A 24,318-nucleotide genomic window follows, 5' to 3' on the forward strand; every position below is an offset into this window, starting at 1 on the left:
GCTCTTCCCCACCCTCCTTACCTGAAACGTTCCCTCACTCCGCCTCTTCCCAGACCCCAGCCATTCGTTCAACGGTTCACCACCAACAGGGATACTATCCAATCACATCGGCCCTCACCTGGAGAAGACTCCGACTTAATCCGGAGGACTGACATTGGCCTAAACCAATCAGAAAAGTTTCGGTCTTGGAATCATGCCAATCTTAGCCGGAGTTAGGTGCGAGGTGGGATTGCACCTGGCTACGGTGAGTCACTCAGGAGCCGAGGCAGCTCTCTCTACCAATCAAACTATATAGGGGCGGAGCGCCAACCAATCGGGAGTGGCGGGAAGTGGGGGGCGGGATCCCACCTGGTGGCTGCGGTTCAGTCTGGGCGCGGCGGTCGTGGAGGAGGCTGCTCTTAGGCTTCGAGCAGCTTGGTCGGCGGCGCCGATCGGGGGATCGGATCGGGATCGGGATCGGGATCGGGATCGGGATCGGGATCAGGATCAGGATGATGAAGCGGCCCGGGCAGAGGCACCTTCTCCTTCTTTTCACGGCGGCGACCCTGTGTGAGTGCTCTGGGCTTTGAAGAGGATCGTAGGAGTAGGGTGGGGGTCGGGTGCTCCTCCCCTCTCCCAAGCTCGTCTCTCATTTGGGAAAGTGTTTTGGCCCCTCCCCCCCTACATCCTGTTTCACCCCCCATCCGCATTTTAGCCCTACTAAGGGCTAAGGGCTTTGTGTTGTAGGGCTCTTGATCGCGGTCTCACTCGTGGTTACGGCCACGGTCTCGATCTTTCTCCCTCACACACACATATATATATATATATATATATATGCGCGATAATATTTGTAAAGCGCTTAACACGGTGCCTGGCACATAGTAGGTACCATATAAATTTTTAATCTCTTCCCTTGTACATAACCTACATAAACAATCCTTTAAGGGATTGTGCCTCCCCGATCACTCCCCACGCATACTTATACAACCCAGTGAGGGGGATCCATGGCACACACACACTTAATGAGAAATAGCTCGTGAAATTGCCTTTTGTGTCTTCCCACCACCTGGCTGGGGTCACAGTTTATGGCCTTCTGTGAATTGGGCAGGGAAGGGGGTGAAGATTTCTGTCCTGTTGCTGAGGAGATCTTTTCTTTAGCTAGTTGCTTTTTTTCATGTGAATGGGCTTTCCCTCCCCCTCTTTCCCTTAGTTCCTTACCATTTGCAAGTCACGGTTATTGGTTCAGGGGGCCAGTTATTTCCAAAGTTGGAGTAAAGTTGAAATTTGGAATTCCACGCAAACAGGCGGAGCTTCCATTGACTCCTCTCCTACTGTTCCACCTCTGGAGAAATTTATCTTTGTTGTTGACTAACTGACCATTCCCTTTGGGGAGGGGGAGGTGTTTGTTGATTGGGTGGACTTTTTTTCCCAGCCCAGAAATACACTGCCCTTCCTCTACCCTTGGGTCTCAGTTTTTGTTTCTTTCATAAACTCCCTTTCCTCTGAAACAATGGAAAACTCTTTTGGTGGAGCCTTTGCTTTTTTGATTTGTCCGTTTAAGGCTAGCTGTCTGGTTTGTGTATTGGTTAGTCTGACACAACCTATTTATACTTATATCTATATGTGGAAAATGTTTTGGTGTTTGAATTCTATGACTGTTTATCTGTCTCATCTTTGTATCTGTGCTTGTGATGTAAACAGTATATGGGTTTTGTGTATCTTTTTTCTTGGTTTATTTTTTCCCTTTTTCTTTTGATTTTTCATTTTTCTTTCTTTTTCTTCCTTTCTCCTTTTCCTTGTTCCTTGTGTTCTGATTATACCTTAGAAATGTACTGGCTTTGCTAAATCCTTTGTGCCATAGCTAAGATTCAGAAAGTTAAAGGGCTCTTTCAGACAAAATGTCCTCTCTGAGTTACCAGAAGCAATATGATACTCTAGCCTTTGTCTTTTTCGAGTTAGTAGCTTTAAGGGTCAAAAGTTACTGAATCATGGACTCTTCTGTCCTCTTCTAATTTCTTTTACATCTTGTGGGAATTCCTAGGCATTTTGGCTCAAACTGGATCGTACTGTATTAAGCTGGGTATTTCCTTGTAATCTGGATAGAGAAGGGAGGAATAGATAAGCTAGAGAAATGACCACAGAAAAGACTCATAGTTAAAAATATTTATAGCAGCTCTTCTTATTTCAAAGAACTGGAAAGTAAAAGGGATGCCCACAACTTAAGATATGTAAATATGATGGAATATTATTGTGCCATTAGAAACTGTGAAAAGGACAGATTCAGAGAAACCTGGAAAGTTTTAATTTAAAGTGATTAGAAAACAAAAGAAAAGAGAAACAATTGCAGTCTGGGATCTTTAGGGTAGAATTGGATTAGGAGTATGGTTGAATATAAGATGACATATGTTCAGAGGATAGTGAAATTGTATAAGCCTAAGAGCCAGGAGACCAGGGTGCTTGACTTTTAACTTCTTTGGATTTCCAGAATTTTTTTGTTTTTAATTTTTTGCCCTGCCCAACCTCACGAGTTTGTGGGAAGGATAAAATAACATAATAGTTAGGTATAAATGTAAGATAGTATTATCAAATTATCACCGTCTCAGAATTAGGCCCTTGCATTTAGGTTCCTTAAATGGGTTTGGGAAGATGGGGAGAGAATGCCATGACTGAGATCAGTCTGGGGAGAGCATCATGGGATAGTTGATGGGTAAAGATGAAGCAGGAGGGGAAGTGTATGTTTATAACCCCGCACTGGTAAAATGCAGAAAGTAAGGCTTTTAGTCTAGTGTACAACTGCTTCTCTCCTTTGACTGCCCTGTATTGCTCTGTCTCCTCATTTTCTAACTTGCCGCCTTTCCTTTAATGGTCAAAGATGAGGTCTTGGGGATTTCGACAATGGGCTATGCTCTTTGGACTTAATGTTTTTTTAAAAGAGCAATGCTCTATTAAAAAGACACCTCACAGGGCAAGGACAGTAGTTGAAAAGAATTAAACCAGTGTCTATTAATTGCCTGTTAGGTACAAGATACTGTACTAGGCACTGGGAATACAACAAAATGTAATAGTCCTCAGGGGAGAAGATAAATAGGCTTGGCCAAGTCTCTTAGACTGTGAGAGCTCTTTGGAGTATCAGGGTTGTTTTATAATTTATGTTTGTGGCCCAGCACATAGCACAGTTCCTTAGATGTAGCAAATTCTTAATAAATGTTTGTTGAATTAAAAGCTGAATCTCAGTCTGGAAATCATAAGTCTTTATGGTTATTGTATGGAGGAAGGGCACCTGTTTTTCTCATTTCCTCTGAGGACCAAGTTAGAAGGAAAGGCTGGAGTAACAGGAAAATTGGGGGCTAGATATTGGGAAATTGGGTGCTGTGACCTAGTGGAACTAATGACTAAAGGAGATTGTTAGAATCTCCTTTCAATTCTTTCAACATGGGAGATAGACCATCTTTTGGCTGGGCTAGCCTAGGGGGATGTTCTGCCTAGAAACTAGGTGGGATGACATCTGAAGTTGTGGTTTAATTCTACATGGGAGAATATTTTGTGGCATTTAAGGGATGGATTAAAAGTTTTATTTCTTCCAGTTTGGGCAGTTCCTGGTTTTCTATTTCCAAGCATTTCAGGTAAAAGAAGGGCTTGCTGCTCAGGTCCTGTTTCTGTTAGCTGTGTCCCTATGTTTCCTGTGCTGCTTTCAGTTTTTTTGGCCTTATTTCCTGAATTCCATATAATTGTTATGGAAATACTTGTTTTTAGGCTACAGATGGGTTCCTCTGGGGATTATTACTGGCTAGCTGTTAGATAAGAGTTGTGGTTAACGGTTCATTAACTTCATTGCCCTCCTTGTAGCTGGAGATGTGGGGGCCTGTCCTGCTCTGAACTTGTTTCCTTGTGTAGGAGCAGACAAGACAAATGCCAAAAGACAAACTAGCAATGAGGTGTTGAGGAGGTGAATCTTCTTTCTTCATTCTTCCATTCACCTTTGGCCTATTCTTGGACAAAAATTGGACTCAAAGTCTGTGGCAGGCAATAAGGAAAATAAGGAAACAAATATTAAGAACCTACTCTATGCCAGGAGCTCTACAAATATTATCATGTTTGTTCCTCATGACAACCCTGAAAAGGAGGTGCTATTATTATCCTCAGCTGAGGAGACTCAGACAGGTTAAGTGACTTGTCCAGGATCACAGAGCTAATATACCTTTCCAAGACTGGATTTGAATTTCCTGACTCTTGTTCCAGCATTCTCTCCTGTGCCACCTTGCTGTCTCAACTAGGAGAACTAGAAAATATGTCTCAGAACACAATCTTTTCTCTCTCCTCCTATGAGCTTGGCTTTTATTTTCTTTTTCCTCGGCATTCTGCTTTCTTGTTTCAGTTTCCAGTATTCCTCATCCTCAGGGACTAGTCCAGTTGGTTCCAAGTTGAAGATAGTTTTAAAAAACCCAGTCTCTTAGAAGTTTTCAGCTTTGACAATCTGATGTGAGCATTTGCTTTGTAGCTAAAGGTTGTGTTTTGGGATGAGACCTTATTAGGGGTCCTCAAACTTTTTAAATAGGGGGCCAGTTCACTGTCCCTCAGACTGTTGGAGGGCCGGACTATAGTAAAAACAAAAACTTTGTTTTGTGGGCCTTTAAATAAAGAAACTTTATAGCCCTGGGTGAGGGGGATAAATGTCCTCAGCTGCTGCATCTGGCCCGGCTGTAGTTTAAGGACCCCTACCTTAGAGGATAGAAATAGCTTCCCTTTCCTATGTTTGCACTTGTTTTTATGGACATGGCAATAAGTCTGATACCTCTTCTCTCATACAATTTTGCAGTGGGGGATTTAGGAAATAGACAACTTGTCATAAGTTAAAGAGGAAAATTGATTCCCTCCTATGCAGAAGGATTAGGAGTAAGGATTTGGATCTGACCCTAGAATCTGTTTTCTTTCCAGAAGTTTGAACAAGAGCATGGATGGTCACCTTTCATATAGGGGGATTCTTGCATTGAATAACAGGTTGAACTGGATAAAGCCTCTTCCAATTCTCTAATTCGGTATTTGGCTCTGATCTTAGTCAGGAACCACATGACAGCAGAATGGCCAGCCACAGGAACAGTCATGAACTAAAACTAGTCCTTCCCTGGGAATTCTGCCTGTGACTCCCTGATAAGTGAAGTTTCTGTCTAAAGTCCAATTTAGGTAATCTGCTCTGTGAAGTGGAGGCGTGATGATGCAGTAGGTTGTGGAGGGGCAAGGATTAACAGGAAGTATGGCACCAGGTTCCAGGACTGCGTGCTGGGCGGGTTCTCTTGTAATGATGTCTGGACAGGTCTGACCCAAACCCCATGGCAGGGACGCAGGGAGGTGGGGCTAAGCAGGTAGAACTGGAAATTCTACCAAGAAAGTGGGAGGAAGAGGGAGAGTGAAAACTCTAATTTTGCTGTTACTGCCCCTCTTTGCCATCCTCCTTGGCCTGTGTCAGCTCCTTTGCCACTCAATATGCAGCCAAGGATAAATAGCTTAGACTCAACCCAGTCTATTGGCATAATCTTCTCATGTCACTCATTCCTACCCTGCCTTGTCCCTACCACCTTGTCTTTTGGAAAATACCTACTAGTGCAGTTGGAAGGGCTAAACTTGATTTTCAGGAGCAATATTTTTGCAGTAGTATTAAGACATCTTTTTCTAGTAAGGTAGGAGTAGAACAGAAAGAGATGATGGGAAGTGAAAACACCAGATCCAGTTTTCAGCTACATTGCTTGATCTTCTGGGAATTTCTACTTTCTTGAAACTTCTCAAGCCCATTTAGCTTGTTCTTTGGCCCTTCCTTTTTCTCTGCTCGATTTACTAGATTTGCATTACACTCAAGTCTTATTTATTTGGTCCCCTTCCTTAATTGCCATTTTCTCTTTCTGGCTTTTGTTTCTCTTTCTCTCTTTTTTAACTTGTATTCCTTAGTTCCATCACAGTATTTCTTTTTTCTTGTATACTTCCTGTTATTCTCCTTCTACCACCTAAGGCTTTGTTTTTGCCTTCCTTTTTTTATTTAACTCTTCCCAGTCTCCTCTATCTTATCTATGTGTCTGCCTTTTTAAAAAACCATTGTTCCCTATTGCCATTGATTGTCTTTTTTTTTTGTTTTTTTAATTTTATTTCCCCTAATGACACATAAAGAACAACATTCTTTTTGGTTGTACGTGTACATTCATTTTTTTTTTTTCATATTTCCTTATGAATCATTTTGGGAAGAAAAAAATCAGATCAAAAGGGAAAAACTACAAGAGAAAAACAAAAGCAGCAGGAAAATAAAAGAATATAGCATGTGTTGATTTACATTCAATCTCCATAGTTTTCTGTCTGGTTGCAAATGGAGTTTTTCAACCAGAGTTTATTAAGATTGCCTTGGATCACTGAACTGCTGAGAAGAACTATGTTTATCATAGTTGATCATTGAATAATCTTGCTGTTATTGTGCACTGTATTCTTGGTTCTGTTTGTTTCACTTGACATCAGTTGATTTACATTCAATCTTCATAGTTCTCTGATTGCGAATGGAGTTTTCCAACCAGTTTATTAAGATTGTCTTGGATCACTGAACTGCTGAGAACTATGTCTATCATGGTTGATCATTGAATAATCTTGCTGTCATTGGGCACTGTATTCTTAGTTGTGTTTGTTTCACTTGATATCAGTTCACGTAAATCTTTCCTGGCCTTTCTAGAGGCCCTTCATAGTTTTTTATAGAATAATAATAATCCATTAGTTTCATATACTATAACTTACTCAGTCATTTCCTAATTGATGGGCATTTACTCATTTTCCTATTATTTGCCACCAAAAAAAAAAGCTGCTACAAACATTTTTGTACAGATGGGTCCTTTTTCTTTTATTATGCTGTATTTAAAGGTTTGCACAGTTATTTTAAAACAAGTTTAATTATAGCTTTTATTTAAAAATTACATGCAAAATAGTTTCCAACATTCACCCTTGCAAAACATTGTGTTCCAAATTTTTTCTTCCTCTCTTTCTCCCTCCCCTTATAATCCAATATAAGTTAAATATGTGCAATTTTTCTAAACATATTTCCACATTTATTGAGTTGCACAAGAAAAATCAAATGAAAAAGAAAAAAAGCAAGCAATAACAAAAAAGGTGAAAGTACTATGTTGTGTTCCACATTCAGGCCAAACAGCATTGTTACCATCACAAATGCCTCTACGAAAAAGCATGGTTGAGCTGAATTAGGAACGAATGGGCCTGAAGTAGCAACCAGTAGCCAGTCAGAGGAAATAAGGTTCGTCCGCAGGTTATGGGCCTCTTTCCTCTTTCTGGTTGCAAATGGCTCTTCATCACAAGTCCATTAGGAATTGACCTGAATTACCTCATTGTTGAAAAGAGCCAAGTCCATCACAGTAGATCATCACATAATCTTCTTGTTGCTGTACCCAATGTTTTTTTGGTTCTACTCACTTCACTTAGTATCAGTTCATGCAAATGTTTCTAAAATCATTCTACTGATCATTTCATATGAAACAATAATATTCCATTACATTCATATACCATATCTTATTTAGCCATTCCCCAACTGATGGGCATCCCCTCAGTATCCAGTTCTTTGCCACTATAAAAGGGCTGCTACAAACATTTTTGCACATGTGATGATACTTTTTTATCCTAGACCTGCTTGAAGTACTAATTGACTTGCGCAGATTCATACTTTTAATGTATTTGAGGCAGGACTTGAATCCTGATTTTCCTTATTCTGAGACTGGCTATCTAATCACTTTGCAGCACTGACTGCTTCTCAGTCAACAATTGTCTCTCCCTCCCTTTCTCTCAATTCACACTTGTTAGCCTTCTTTATAATTTTCTTAGAGTCCACCTTCTTCCCTCTCCTCTTTGCTTTATTGGGGGAAAAAAAGTTAAACAAAATTATAGTTCATTAATTTGATAAACTAAGACTTTCTAACCATACCATGTTTAGGAGTAAGATTAGGATGAAGTTAATGGGGTTAATTTGTAAAGATTCAGAATTGTATACAATGCTCTGTTTAACAATTTTAGAAGCCGAGGGCCAACGTTTGATATATTGTTTTATAATGTTGATTTTTTGTTATGCCTAGTAACATGAATATATAATGCCTATGAGTAGTGGAATTTCTGAAGAGGAAGAAATTTGAATAATAAGAGGAAGTAAAATGTAAGCAAAATTCTATTATGATAAATTTCAAGAGAGTGAGGTGGTATCCAGACTTTTTCCATTATACTTTAAGTTCTTTTGCTATAAATGCTTACTGAACTTGCAAATGGTCTTTGGGAATGACCCCAAAGCATTTTCTCCTGTAGTTTATCTAAATCATTGTGATCCTTTTCCTAACATTGACTCTATTAAAACAGCAACATTAGGAAATTGTATCAATTCAAATAAACAAATACTTGGTAAGTGTCAGCCCTGTGCTAGGCACTGTGAAGAAGCTATAGATAAAATTGTCTCTGCCCTCATGGAGTTTGTAGGCTAATAGAAGAGCTAATGTACACAGACAGACAACTAAGATAAAAAGGTTAATCTGAGGGGTTGGTGAGTGGTATGTTTCCACTGTTGTGATGGAAATTAAAGAACTTTGATTGGCTTGGTCCATCCTGCCTCTCTTTCTTTTTTTTTCTTTTGCTGTTGTTCCTGTCGCTTTGGAGTGAATAATGCCTTTCTCCTTTCTACACTGGTGATTTTATATATTTGAACTGGTCGCCAGAAATTTTTTTATTCTACTTTGTGTAGACACACACTCTGTGGAGAGGTATTTTTCATTAAGACATATGCAGATATGGTCTTGTGAGAGAACCAGTCCAAAATTCCCTAGTATCCAAAAAACTATTCTTTCTCCTGAACTTCAATTTTGCATCACCAAACTGTTTAAGTTTGAAATCCTTTACCCATTTCAGAGCAAATGCAGTGTGCAAAGCAGAATTCCTTATCTTTCAAAACTCACATCTCTTCTGAACTTTCTAATCCCATTAAAGGCACTATTTTCCTTTCAGCTATGCAGGTTCATAACTTTGGTGGCATCCTTTATTTCTACTCCAGATCATCCTATTTATCTACATACACGATGGCCCCCAAAGCCTCTTTCACCACATCTTATGTATATACCCTCTTCTCTCCACTCAGATATTTGTTGTTCTTATGATGTAAGAGCCTCCAAATTGATCTCTTATTTCTAGTCATTCTCCATTCCATTTATATGGCGGCCAAAGTAATTTTCCTAAAGTGTAGGTTTGACAGTGTCCCTTTTCCCTTCTTTCACTTGTTGAATTCCAGTGAGTCCCTATTGCTCTTAGGATCAAATAAAAACTTTTGATTTTTAGCATTTAAAGTTCTTAACAGCCTGACCCTGCCCTCCTTTTTTATCCATCGTACACATCTTTCCCATCACACACTTTAAGGCTTATTATATTGGCCTGCCTCCTGTTACTGTCTTTATGCACCAGGATCACATAGTGTCTCAAAGTGTCTCAGGTTAGATTTGACCTCAAGTCTTTGTAACTCCATTACCAGTGGTCTCCACTAAATAAATGGTTGCTTAGTTGATTAGCCCCATCAACTTCTGGAAACTAGTGTTTCTTTTCAGATTTGCCCAAAAGAAAAGAAAAAAATATAGTGGGTATTGATTTTCAAGTGTCTTCACTTGTGGTTCTGAGGGACCGAAGCCCAATATTTTGCTCCTTTGATTGTTATTTGAATTTAATTTAATTTTTTAAAAAATAATTTTTTAACATATTACTTTATGAATCATTTCTATATTTGTCATGTTATTTAAGAAAAACCAGAACAAAAGAAATAACCATGAGGGAAAAAAAACAAACAAAAAGGTGAAACTAATATACTTCCATCCATATTCAGTCTTCATAATTGTCTCTCTGGATGCAGATGGTATCCCTGTGATCTTTAAAAACTTTTCTACTTTATCATTTTTTCTTTTTTTTTTTCTTTTTTTCCTTCTCTTTTTTTCTTCTTTTTTTTTTAATAGCTTTTTATTTAGAAGTTATATGCATGGGTAATTTTATAGCATTGACAATTGCCAAACCTTTTATTCCAATTTTTCCTTTCCTACCTCCTACCCCCTCCCTCAGATGGCAGGTTAACCAATACATGTTAAATATGTTAAAGTATAAATTAAATACAAAATAAATATACATGTTCAAACAGTTATTTTGCTGTACAAAAAGAATCAGACTCTGAAATAGTGTACAATTAGGCTGTGAAGGAAATAAAAAATGCAGGCGGACAAAAATAGAGGGATTGGGAATTCTATGTAGTGGTTCATAGTCATCTCCCAGAGTTCTTTCACTGGGTGTAGCTGGTTCAATTCATTCCTGCTCCATTGGAACTGATTTAGTTCATTCTCATTGCTGAAGATAGCCAGGTCCATCAGAATTGGTCATCATATAGTATTGTTGAAGTGTATAATGATCTCCTGGTCCTGCTCATTTCACTCAGCATTAGTTCATGTAAGTCACTCCTGACCTTTCTGAAATCATCCTGTTGGTCATTTCTTACCGAACAATATTCCATAGTATTCATATACCCCAATTTATTCAGCCATTCTCCAATTGATGGGTATCCATTCATTTTCCAGCTTCTAGCCATTACAAACAGGGCTGCCACAAACATTTTTGCACATATAGGTCCCTTTCCCTTCTTTAGTATCTCTTTGGGATATAAGCCCAATAGAAACACTGCTGGGTCAAAGGGTATGCAGTTTGATAACTTTTTGAGCATAGTTCCACATCGCTCCCCAGAATGGCTGGATGTGTTCACAATTCCACCAACAATGTATTAGTGTCCCTGTTTTCCCACATCCCCTCCAACATTCCTCATTATCTTTCCCTGTCATTCTAGCCAGTCTGACAAGTGTGTAGTGGTATCTCAGAGTTGTCTTAATTTGCATTTCTCTGATTAATAGTGACTTGGAGCATCTTTTCATATGGCTAGAAATAGTTTCAATTTCTTCAGCTGAGAATTGTCTGTTCATATCCTTTGAACTATCATTTTTATCATGAAATACCTTAAGCATTCCTTTTGCTATTACTTTACTGAGTCCAAGTGTGCATATTTTATTTTACTTTTTATTTTTCCTAATTACATGTAATTTTTTTTTTTTTTGATTTACACATGTACATTCATTTTTTTTAAACATTTTTTTCTTATGAATCATGTTGGGAGAGAGAAATCAGAACAAAAGGTAAAAACCACAAGAGGAAAAAAAAACAAAAAAAGGAAAAAATGAACATAACATGTGTAGATTTACATTTGGGCTCCATAGTTCTCTCCCTGTATATGGGTGATGTTTTCCATCCCAAGTTTATTGATATTACCTTGTATCACTGAACTGACGAGGTGAACCAAGTCTGTCATAGTTGATCATTGCAAGTATACATATTTTCACAAGGTTTATTTATAAGGAAAGAGTATATACAAATATGTTATAAATGGATACTAGGAATCAAAGTGCATAAAAGCTTCTAATCAGAAAATACTTTGGTTGATTCTACAGCTTGTAAAACCTATTTTAGGTTAGTTCATCTGCATTTTTCCTAATATATTCTGTATTCATTAGAAGTATTAGAGTGGGAAGGAAATGAGGTCATGGTTACTATTTGAGTATATCCATGTAGCCCAGTTGAGAGGAGAGTAATGTTTTGATGGTTGAAAAAAGAAGGTGAATGAAGTTTTCTTGGCTGAGATTGTAGAGCACTTTATCAGTGAGAAGCTTGGGTTTGATCTTTAATACAATGAAAAGGATTAAATTCAGTGATCTTCTCTACTAATGAGCTCTAGATTAAGTCAGAAATCAGGAAAGTTCTAGTCCTATCAGTTAGAGGATCTCAGACAAGTCATTCCATCTCTTGTCTTGATTTTTCATGTGGTAGGAAATGGAAAAAAAATTGTATTGGTATTATCATTACTATAGCTACTAGTGCTCTGATTCCTAAAATACTTAGTGGTAATTTTGCAGTAGAGGCTGCTTGACATACTGGAAAAAGGACAGCTTCTAAACTAGGGGAGGACATTAGTTCAAGTTCCACCTGTGGTATATACTGGCTGTGAAATCATAAACAAATCATTTAAGCTACTTTTTATTCTAAGCCACTATCTCAGTCAAGTCGAGAAGCATTTTTTTAAACACTAAATGCTAGGACTAAATGCTAAAAAAAAACAAACAAACAAGGATAATAGAGAAAGACAAAAACTGCCCTACCCTCTAGGAGCTCACAATCTCATAGAAGGAGACAATATATAAACAGCAATGAAAAAAGTTACATACAGAATAAATTAGAAATAATCTTAGATTCTAACATTAAGGGTGAAGAAGGTGGGATTTTACCTGAGGCTTGAAGAAAGCCAGGGAAATTAGAGATGGAGACAAGTAAGGAGAAAGAAAAAAGACAGGAAGGGTTTGGGAGATGGCATATGATGTGTAAGGAAGGAAAGGAGGCCAAAGTCACTGGATCTTAGAGTGTATGGAGTTGGGGGGGAGGAAAAAGGAGTAAAGTTAAGAAAGCTGGAAAGATAGGAGGAGGCGGGTTAAAGGTCTTTAAAAGCCAAAGGATTTTGTGTTTAATCCTGGAGGTAATAGGTAACCATTAGAGTTTATTAAGAAGTGACTTTTATTTTTATTTTTATAAAGCTTTTTATTATCAAAACATATGCACGGATAATTTTTCAACATTGACCCCTGCATGGCTTTATTTCAGATTTCCCCCTCCTTTCCCCTACTCCCTCCCCTAGATGGCAAGTAATCCAATTTATGTTATACGTGTTAAAATATATGTTAAATGTAATATGTGTAAATATATTTTTGCAGTTCTCTTGCTGTACAAGAAAAATCAGATCAAAAAGGAAAGTAAATGATTAAGAAAACAAAATGCAAGCAAACAAAAAAAGAATAAAAATGCTATCTTGTGATCCACATTCAGTTCCCACAGTTCTCTCATTCTGGGTGTAGATGGCTCTCTTTAATCATATGATCATTGGAATTGGCATCAGTCATAAGAGGTGACATTTTTGAAACTTTGGATTTAGGAAAATCACTTTGGTAGCTGAATAGATGTATTGGAGTGGGGGTAGACTTGGAGCAGGCCAGTGTACTGTCAAGTTATTGCAATAATCAAATTGCCTTGACTTAGAGTAGTGGCAATGTATAGGAGAAAAGGAGGTATATTGGAAAGATGTTGCAAAGGTGAGCTCCTCCAAGCCTTGGCAACAGATTGAATGGAGATTGTTGAGATTGTGAGGAGTCAAAGATGATACCAAGGTTGCAAGTTTGAGAGGATAGTAGTTCCCTCAGCAGAAAGAGGGAAACTTGGAAGGAAGGAAGAATTTAGAGATTGAGTTCTAAACAACTGTGATAAGAAATTTTTTTATTATTATTTATTTATATATATATTTTATTATAGCTTTTTATTGACAAAACATGGGTAATTTTTCAACATTGACCCTTGCAAAAAACTTAAGTTCCAACTTTTCCCTTTCTTCTCTCCACTCCCTCTACTAGTTGGCAGGTAGTCCAATACATGCTAAATATGTTAAAGTATATGTTAAATCCAATATATGTATAGATATTTATACAGTTATCTTGCTACACAAGAAAAATCGGATTTAGAAAGAAGGTAAAAATAACCTGGGAAGAAAAACAAAAATTCAATCAAATAATAACAAAAAGAGTGTAAATGCTTATGTTGTGGTCCATACTCCTTTCCCAGTGTTCTTTCACTGGGTGTAGCTGGTTCTGTTCAGCACTGATAATTGAAACTGATTTGGTTCCTCTCATTGTTGAAAATGGCTACTTTCATCAGAATTAATCCTCATATAGTATTGTTGTTGAAGTGTATCTCCTGGTTCTGCTCATTTCACTTAGCATCAGTTCATGTAAATCTCAACAAGCCTCTCTGTATTCATCCTGCTGGTCATTTTTTACAGAACAATAAGATTCTATAACATTCACCACAATTTACCCAGCCATTCTCCAGTTTATGGGCATCCATTCATTTTATAATTTCTAGCCACTACAAACAGGGCTGCCACAAATATTTTGGTACATACAGGTCCCCTTCCCTTCTTTAATATCTCTTTGGGATATAAGACCAGTAGTAACACTGCTAGGTCAAAGGGTATATACAGTTTGACAACTTTTTGAGCATAGTTCCAAATTGCTCTCTAGAATGGTTGGGTCCGTTCACAACTCCACCAACAATGCATCAGTGTCCCAGTTTCCCCACATCCCCTCTTGTCATCTTAGCCAATCTGAGAGGTGTGTACTGGTATCTCAGAATTGTCTTAATTTGCATTTCTCTGAACAATAATGATTTGGGACACCTTTTCATATGGGTATAAATAGTTTCATCTGAAAATTGTCTGTTCATATCCTTTGACTATTTACTGTGATAGCAGTTTAATCCTAATCTTTTAATTAGAAATATCACTACTAGGTCTGTAACCCAGAGAAATTATAGAAAGAGTAGGAGGTCTTAAATGTATAAAACCATTTGTATTAGTTCTTTTTGTAATGGCAAAAAACTGTCAACTAATAGGGGTTTCCTGTTGGAGAATGGCTGAACAAATTATGGTATATATAAATGTAACAATGTTATTGTAGTACAAGAAACAATGAAGGTGACAATTCCAGAGAAAACTGGAAATTCTTAGAAACTGAAACAGAATGAAATAAATAGAACTAAGAGAACAAGTTATAACATTATAAAAATGATCACTTTTGAAAGACACACATTTGAAAGACTAAATCTGATCAATGCAGTGGTCAACCATGATTCCAGAGAAGCAAAAATGAAACTACTGCACATTTCCTGACAGGGAGAGTGATAGATTAAATATGTAGAATGAGACACATTTATGGATTTGGCCAAGATTGTTATACAAAATAAATGTGGAGATATGTTTAGAAGATTTGCACATGTTTAACCTGTATTGTATTACTTGCTGTTTAGGGGCTGGAGGGGGGGAGAAGAAAGGAAGAAAAATTTAGAACACAAGATCTTGCAAGGGTGAATGTTAAACTATCTTTGCATGTATTGTGAAAATAAAAGGCTTTTATTATTAAAAAGAGAAAGGGGGAGAACTAAGAAAGATTGTTATAGTTGAGACAAGAAGTAAAAACAGATAGATTAGAGCAGTCGATAAGGAAGAAGAATATATAAACTCTTTTTGACTGTAATTGTGGTTGTAATGTCTTAAATATATATATGGCATCAGTATATATCTGTTATACTAAAGTTAGAAATATAGTTTCTAATGTTAGATGTGTTGGAAGAATGGATCAAAGGATATGCACGGTTTTATTACCTTTGGGTATAGTTCCAAATTATTCTACAGATTGACTAGGTCAATTAACAACTTTACCATGCATTAGTGTCCCAGTTTTCTCACATCCCTCCAATTTATCATTATCTTTTCCTGTCATTTTTTAGCCAATCTGACAGGTGTGAGGTGGTATCTTAGTTGTCTTACTTGGCATTTCTCATCAATAATAATTTAGAGTATTTTTTAAAATGACTAAAAATGGGTTTAATTTCTTCATCTGAAAATTGTTCATATGCTTTGACCATATCAATTAGGGAATGACTTGAATTTTATAAATTCAACTTATAAATTTTATAATTTACTATTAATATACAAGTTATATATATATATGACAAATAATCATATACTATTAAAATCATTTTAAAATGGAGCCATCCAAAAAAAAGAGTCATTCCCCAATTTATAAATTAGATTAAAAAAATTTTGTGAGACAATTTGGGTTAAATGACTTGCCCAGGATCACACAGCTAGAACTTATTAAGTGTCTGAGGTCAGATTTGGACTTAGGTTCTCCTGACACCAGAGCCAGTGCTCTACTGTGCCATCTACCTGCCCTCCTCTATATATTTTAGTGATGAGATCTTTTTCAGGGAAATTTGTTGTAAAACTTTCCCCTAGTTTCCTGTTTGCCTTCTAATCTTGGCTGCATTGGTTTTGTTTCCATAAAACTGCTTTAATTTGATGTGATTAAATCCTATAATGATTTCTATCTCTTCTTTGGTCATAAGTTTTTTCCTTGTGTATAAATTTGACAATTAAATATTCCATGCTCTCCTAATTTATTTATTATAGTACCCTTTATGTCTGAATTATGTAGCCATTTTGATCTTATTGTCATATATGGTATGAGATGTTGGACTATACCTAGTTTCTGCCAAAATGGTTTGTAGTTTTCCAAGCAATTTTTGTCATATAGCAATTTCTTTTCCCAAAATCTTGGATCTTTAGGTTTGTCAAATGCTAGATTACTATTTTTATTTACTATTTCATATTATGTATCAAATCTGTGCCATTGATCTAGCACTCTTATTTATTAGCCAGTACCAGATTGCGTTGATATTACTGTTTTGATTCCCTTGATAGTCTTGATCTTTTGTTCTTCCACATGAATTTTGTTATAATTTTCTCTACCACTAGTAGTATAGCACTGAATAAATTAATTTGGGTGGAATTATTATTTTTATTATTTTGGCTTGTCCTTCCCATGAACAATTGTTTAGATGTAATTTTTGTGGAAAGCATTTTCTAATTATGTTGATATGGTTTCTGGGTTTCTCTTGGCAGATAGACTCCCATCTGTTTTATATCGTCTATAGTTATTTTAAATAAAATTTCTCTTTCTTTCTCTTGCTATTGAATTTTGTTGGTAATAATATAAAAATGCTAATGATTTGTGTGGATTTATTTTATATCCTTCAGCACTGCTGAAGGTGTTAATTATTTTATCTAGTTTTTTAGTTGATTCTTTACTAGGTAAACCATCATATCTTTTGCAAAGAGTGATAGTTTTGTTTCTTCATTGGCTATTCCAATTCCTTTAATTTTTTTTCTTATTTTACTGCTAAAGGTAACAATCCTAATTTTCAGGAAGTATGTTACTTGAACAAGGTTTTGTACCTTTTATGCCAAGATGTTGATTCCTTCTTTCATAGTTCTCATTTTTTTCTCTCTAGTACTTTTATTTCATTTACAAAAACATTTTATACTCTTTAAAAATATGTTTTCTTCATTTCTTCCACAAATTGTGGTTGAACTTTTGCTTAAGCTGTATTTTTCTCTGAAGTTTTGCTTATGGATGTTTTGCAGTCTCCTTTTCTTGTGGGTTTGTGTCTACCACCATAATAGCACTTTATGGTGGGATTTTTTTTCTCTCATTTATTCTTCCAGCCTATTTTCCAATTTCAGACTTAAATGTTAGGGGTGGATTCTGCTGCACCTCTGAGAGAGAATGTCGAGGTGATTTTGTTTGTTTTTATTTTCTTAGAGGTTATTGAGTGTTGAATTATCCAGAATCTCAGGGATAGGCTGGGGGCCTAAAAGTTTTCTGTACTTCCTTAGTCTGATTCAGGCAATTGCTTTTCCTCTGGTCAGAGCTCTGTAAGTACAAACCTGAACTAGGTTTGGGTCTGAGGAAAAATTGAAATTGAAGTTTAAGAGTGGCAGAATTGTAGGCTCTACTTTGGTCTGAGATTCCTGTCCTGATTATTTCCTTTACAGATTGTTATAAATGTTGTCATTGAGACTCTGCACCTAGGGTCTGAGCTACACTGTTGCTTTGGAACTTCTTCCTTTCTTTGTATACTACCCATGGGCTCCTTATCTGGATGCCATCCCCATGGACATGATCCCCTTTTCAGTCTGCCCTGGAGATGTAATGCAGAAGTGGATAGTAGATAAAGAAGCTACCAGCTTGTACCTCTCTCTGTTGAGTTGCTCTGATGTAGATCTGGTGATACCTTGGTATGGGTCTGAGCCCTCTTGCTCAGGTGCTCCTTCTTGAGCATGTAGTTGTAACTATCTTTAGTGTCTTCAGACAGAAGACATCATTGTGACTTTTTTTGGATTTCCCTATCAAGATTTGGTTTGGTACATTTTCTAATGTATTTGGAAGAGTTTTAAGTGGGGGGAGAGAGGAGCGTGGCTGTACTGCTTCCTACTATTCTGATATCTTGGATGTGCTTCCTAAAATTTAATTTTTATTTTCAGTTTTGAATTCACTCTCACCTCTTTTCTGCCTATTAACAAGAAAAGAAAAACAAAGTCATTGCACATTTGTATCGTTAAGCAAAACACATCCTACTTTAGCCATATCAAAAAGGAAGAAAAGAAAAATAAACATTAATTTGCTCTCTAAATCTGTCAGCTCTATCTAGCAATGGATAGCATATTTTATCATGAGTCCTTTGGAATGTGCAGTGGATAGAGCACCAACCCTGAAGTCAGGAGGACCTGAGTTCAAATGTGGCTTCAGACACTTAACACTTCCTAGCTGTGTTACCCTGGGAAGTCATTTAACTCCCCAATTGCCTCAGCAGAGAGAGAGAGAGAGAGAGAGAGAGAGAGAGAGGGAGAGGGAGAGGGAGAGGGAGAGGGAGAGGGAAGGAGGGAGGGAGGGAGGGAGAGAGGGAGGGGAGTCCTTTGGAATTATGGTTGGCCATTGTGTTTATTTTGTGAATTAAATGGGATGCCTATTAAAATATTTTGAAAAATATAAAATTCTGCTCACTTGCCAAGATGTTATTAATCTTTTATTCCTTTTTTCCTCCCTGCTTCCAGTAGCAATTACTATTCTGTAATTCCTGAATTTGGTCTATTCTGCTTTTAATAATTTTCTTTGGTAAGATTTTGTGGCTCTCATTCCAAGCTGTTCTCTTTTCATAGCTTTCTTCGATATCTTTAATTTCTTTTCTTCTTCTTTTTTTTTTTTTCTTTCCTGCTCTCATTTGGTTTTTAAAATCTTATTTTAGCACTTTAAAAAAATTCTTGCTTTAATTCTACCAGGAATTCTGGTTGGACTTTTTTCCAAGTTGCATTTTTTTTGAACCCTTGCTTATAAATCTTTTGATGCTATCCTTTTATTCTGGGTTTGTGTCTTGAGCTTCTCTGGTCACCATAATAGCTCTTTATGGTGGGGTTCCTTTTTTGTTTGCTCATTCTTCCAGTCTATTTCCCGATTTAGGACTTTTGGGGGAAATATCTGCTTTGAGTTTCAGTCTTGTATCTTTCTGCTATTTTTACAACTCAGGCTGTGATCTACGAGCTTTTGGCACTTCAAAAGTGATGTGTTTGGGAGTAAAGTCTTACTTCCTGATTTGAGTTCCGCAAATTCCTGATCCAGGTTTGGGTATACTGCTACTAGACTGAACAACTATTAGCCCATTGGGAGGATCTGTAGAGTCAGAGCCATTGAGCTGCAGCTTCCCAGTTTCCTTTTTGGTCTGAGACTGATGCTCTAATTATTCCACATCAAGTTTCAGCTTGGTCTAGAGGCTAGAACTGAATCCCTACTCTACTCCTGGGATCAGAACCAGACAGCCAGAGCCCACTAGTGATTAATTGCTCTTCTCCAGCACCCCTATTGGCAGAACTCTGTTTCAGTTCCCCTGGGTGATGGATGACCCAGCTGCCAGATGTATCCATTCCTGCCCCTTGACCAGGATGCCTGAAATCACTTCCTTCTCAGTTGTTTCCTGACTTGATTTTGCTTAGTCTCAGATTTCTTTCATTCCTGGATGCTGTTGTAGTTTACTCTCTCCTAACTGGATCCTATGTCCACAGACATCTCTGTCTCTCCACATCATCCTGGATTGGAAAAATGACTCACTGGAATGATTTCTTACCCTTCCCAATTGGAATTCAACATTGGTCTTTCTAGAAGTGATTTGGTGGAAGAGCTAAACTTTATTTCCTCCTCTCCTATCTTGACTCTGCCCACAACTTAGTTAAATAGCACTTGTTGAGGAGTAATTACTTTTTAAGCAGTTTTTGAGCCAATCAAGTGTCATGTTAGAGAAGGTTTCTGGGAAATTATCCAGTTGGAATTTTTGCTGCCATTGGGAGACAAATTAGAAATGAGAGTTTTGTAAAAAATGTTTTTCCATCTTCACTGAGGGAAGAATAATTTAACTGAAATTATAGGAAATATTTAAGCCAGATATTAGGGATAACTTCCTAATGAAAAATGGGTTGCATGACTTTAGGAAGTAATGAAAGAGAAGAATGATGCTGTTTTCTTCCCTGGAAGTTTCAGCATAAGAAAATCTCCAGCTTTCAGAAGCAAGAATATCGAATTTAGAATTCAGACACCGAGTTCAAATTCTGGCACTGATAATGGTGTTGTGGGGACATGACTTAACTAACTGCGTTGTCCCCTATTCCTCCTTAGTGAAATGGTGATGATGATAGTGGTGGTGGTGGCAACAGTTATTTATATGATACATATTATATGCCAAGCACTCTGCTAAGTGCTTTATAAATACAATCTCAGTTGACCCTCATAATAGCCTTGGAGGATAGGTACTATTATACTATACTACCTCTCTCTCCTCCTATACCACTATACCACCTTCCTACCAACTGCTCCCTCTCCTAATCCTGTCTCCTCTTTGGTTGTGTTTTTTCTTCTTTTTCTCTTACCTAGATCATCTTTCTTCTCTCTCCAGGTTGTCCAGCCTTGGGCGGTGGCTCAGTCTATACTTCTGAAAAAGAAGTTAAAGTAGACGAGAATCAACGTGAGTGGGATGGGAAGTGGGGTGGATTCTTAGGAGGGGTGGTGGTGAAGGACACAGGACCTAATATATGGGTATTGGGGATCCCTTTTTTTTTTTTTTTTTGCTGTTGCTCCCTCGCTTCACTTGTAATATTCTTTTAGCTGCCACACTGTCCTGTTACTACTCGGGCTTCTCCTCACCCCGAGTGGAGTGGAAATTTGTTCAGGGAAGCACGACCAGCCTGGTGTGTTATGACAGCAAGATTACTGGTAAGTCACTGGGGTCTCTTGACAGCCTCTCCAATCCCCAAATTGCCCAAATCTGTGGTAGAAGCAATTGTGCCATTATAACCTCAGAGGAAAACATGGAACTAATTTAGTGTCAAGATAACCCCTCTGGCTCGTGATGTTATGGGGGTGGTGAGAGAAGGCTGTCTGGGCCCTTTGGATTCAGGGGTGCTTAGGAATTTGGAGTGACAATTTTACTTTCAAACTTCATCTTTCTCCATGCTTTCTCCCTTCAATGTTCTCTCCTGGCAACTACAGCTTCCTACCAAGGCCGGGTAGTCTTCTCCCAGACTGGCATTTCTTTCCATTCTGTGACCCGCAAGGACACAGGGATATATACATGTATGGTCACTGAGAATGGTGGAGAGGACTATGGAGAGATCAGCGTGCATCTCCTTGTGTTAGGTATGAAACCACACAGGTATCGAAACTTACACTGTAACTTCTTCTAATCATTCTGCTTCACGATTCAATGTATTCTTCTTGTATTTCTAAAAGAAATTTCAGGGCTTAGAAGGGAGGCAATTGTTGAAAATGATAAAGGATCTCAGAAACAAACCTTTTGGTGCTTAGGGTGAGAATGAGAGGAGGAGTCCTCAAATAATATAGAAACTGAGGGGCATAAGGCCAGAGCCCTAGGGAGACTGAGGAGTACGATGATGGTTGGAATCCAGGACTTCTGATTCCAGCTTTTGATCATGGCTAAGCCTGATTTGCCTACAGTCAAGGAGAGACTGATCTCAGGAATTGTTTACGACTTTATGTATTTATATATCTGTACACACACACATTTTTAAAACAATGAAACATTATGTCAATACGTAAGCTCTCATTACTCCACCCGTTCCTTCTCTTTCTTGTTCTCTGATATTTGCGGGTTTTTGGTTACAGAGCCCTCCAGAAGGGTGCTTTCAGTGGCAGCTCTCTTTTCAGCCCCACTTTGTGCTTAATTCAGTGTCCTTTTTTTCTCCTCTTAGTGCCACCATCAAAACCTTCAGTCAACATTCCATCTTCAGGCACCATTGGGCATCGAGTTGTGCTGACCTGCTCTGAGGAAAATGGTTCTCCACCCCCTCAGTACCAGTGGTTCAGGGATGGGGTTCTGATGCCTGAAGATCCCAAGAAGAGCCGTGTCTTCACCAATTCTTCCTATACCATAAACTCTAAGACAGGGGAACTGGTATGAGGGTCATGGGTTCTAGGGGTTGGTGAAAAAAGTAGGAAGGGAAAATTGAACTGAATCCCTTGAATTTTGGGAGATACTTGGACTCCTTGGAGCCAGAGGCTGACTTACCTCCTCCCTTCCCCTTCAGGTGTTTAACCCTCTGTCAGCTTATGATACAGGGGAGTACTCCTGCCAAGTATACAATGGGGTTGGGACTGCCATGCGCTCAGAAGCTATTCGTTTGGAAGCTGGTGAGTAAGAGTTGCACAGGGATGAGGTAGAGCTGGGGGTTCATAGATGAGTGTCTTATATCCCCCTTCCCCCCTCCCCCCCCCTCCAGTTAATACCTATCTTTCCTGGGCTTTGTGTTTAGCATGGAAGGTGGTTGGATTGCCAGGGCTGGTGGTTAGGTTAGGTAATTAGAAAAAGGCCTTAGGGTACAGGTTCCTAATACCTCCAATTGTGTTCCACAGCGGAACTAAATGTAGGGGGCATCGTGGCTGCTGTTATTGTGACACTGATTCTTCTTGGGCTCCTGGTTTTTGGTGTCTGGTTTGCCTACTCTCAAGGCTATTTCAACAGTAAGTGCCTATTCCATTTTCCATTCCTGTTTTCCATCATTCTCTCTCTACCACTCATCCCCACTTCCCACAAAGTGATGGACCTTGCCTGGGTTCAGGAACAGTTAACATTATCTAGTCTTCTGTGGGAGTGGGGTGGAGTTGAGAAGTGGGGGGATATCTTCTACCATGTGGACTTGGAAGAACATCAAACAGAGTGCAGCCTGATCTTTTTGACCCTATTTTTTCTTTTCTTTCAGGAACAAGTAAAGGGTGAGTGAGGTGCTGGGCTCTTCTTCCCTATCAGATGCTTATAATTATCCTTAAATGATGAGTTTCTGAAGCCAAGAGCAAGGAGATGGGAGCAACAACCTACATCTGTGATGGAGCTGGGCTTGGGACTCGTACTGGGGCTGGGGCTGGGGCTGGAACTGGCTTGAGGTTCAGCATTGGGAGGGAAGATTACTGAATTCATGGACTTCTGTATTTCTTGAAATATTGCATTCCTGGTATCCTATAAGGTTGGAAGTGGAAAATTATCTGGTTTTTAAAATGCATATAAAGGATGAGAGGACTGACCATCTCTTTTTGCTGATTTATTTTCAGAAGCACCAGTAAAAAAGTAATCTATAGCCAGCCCTCCGCCCGCAGTGATGTGAGTGTACTGGGTTTGGACAGGAAGTGTATGGGCAGGCTTTTAGGGAAGAAGAGGGGAGGGTTGTCTTGACAGAATGGATGGGGTTTCTAGTTTGTGATGTTGGGACTAGTTACTCAATGGGAATTATAGGGAATTTACTTGAAGTTCTGTTTTCCTAGGGAGATTTCCGACAGACATCATCATTTTTGGTGTGACCCCATCCTGTCTCCTCTCCTGTCTTCTCAATTTGTCATTTTTTGATTCAGCTGGACTCTGACCTTCTGATGTTTATGAATCTCACAGGATGCCTCACTTATTTTCTTAGTCCATCTTGTTTTAGGATTTTTTTTTTTTTTTAATGATGACTTTTAAAAATAATGAGCCAGGGCTTCTGTGTGTTTAAGAATGAAGTGGACCAATAATACCCTGTCATGCCTTCCCTTCTGTCATCACTGATGGGCTTGCTTGGACCATATTTGTGGCTTCTAATACCAATCTCTTTTTAGAATCAAACAGATTGAGTGATGCCTGTTCCCCACCACTAACAATTCCTTACCAGCAGGAATGGCCAAGCTCCCAAGAGTGAATATCTTCCTTTATGTGTTCTGAACTCTTGGGATCCTGTGACGGTTGGACTTCCTCAGGATCAGGAAGAAGCTGGGGCCTGAGGCCAGAACAGTGTTTCTCAAATAAACTCAAGAGACTGGAGCTATGGACTCTGAACAGTAGATTGGTAATGAAACATCTCTGATGTTTTCTGGACCCTCCTTTCAGTTCCTTAGAGAGATACTTTTAGAGAATCTTCAAAGTATCTTCCTGGCTTTGGGACACTTGGCAGTTTGGCCATTTCTGCAAGACCAACTGGATCTTTTTGTGTGTGTAGGGGACCAAGGGCCAAAACCAAGGGAAAAACCATGATTACACAATTTAAGACCTACTGATCTACAGAAAGCAGATCTGGGGCTGGAGAGTGAAAGCATTAGCCTTTCATTGACTGGGACAGATGGGTTTGCCTTTTCAGAAAGGTGTATGTGCTTGGGAAGCTTCAGCTCCTCGCTGAATTACAGGGTATAATACATGTTGTATAAATGTCATTTTAAATAAAATTTTTGTTTTGTTTAA

At 38.4% G+C, this 24,318-nt stretch overlaps 1 protein-coding gene across 1 annotated transcript; it reads left to right on the forward strand.

Annotated features, from left to right (window-relative positions):
- Positions 1 to 383: 383 nt before the first annotated feature.
- Positions 384 to 24,318, forward strand: F11R (F11 receptor). Its single transcript, XM_012549491.3, has 10 exons — positions 384 to 549; positions 20,500 to 20,568; positions 20,709 to 20,816; positions 21,093 to 21,239; positions 21,812 to 22,014; positions 22,148 to 22,250; positions 22,473 to 22,580; positions 22,820 to 22,832; positions 23,166 to 23,214; positions 23,376 to 24,318. The coding sequence occupies exons 1-10, from the start codon at positions 492 to 494 to the stop codon at positions 23,409 to 23,411; spliced, it is 894 nt and encodes a 297-aa protein (XP_012404945.1). The 5' UTR covers positions 384 to 491; the 3' UTR covers positions 23,412 to 24,318.

Source organism: Sarcophilus harrisii, chromosome 4, assembly GCF_902635505.1.
Source record: "Sarcophilus harrisii chromosome 4, mSarHar1.11, whole genome shotgun sequence".
Lineage (NCBI taxonomy): Eukaryota > Metazoa > Chordata > Mammalia > Dasyuromorphia > Dasyuridae > Sarcophilus > Sarcophilus harrisii.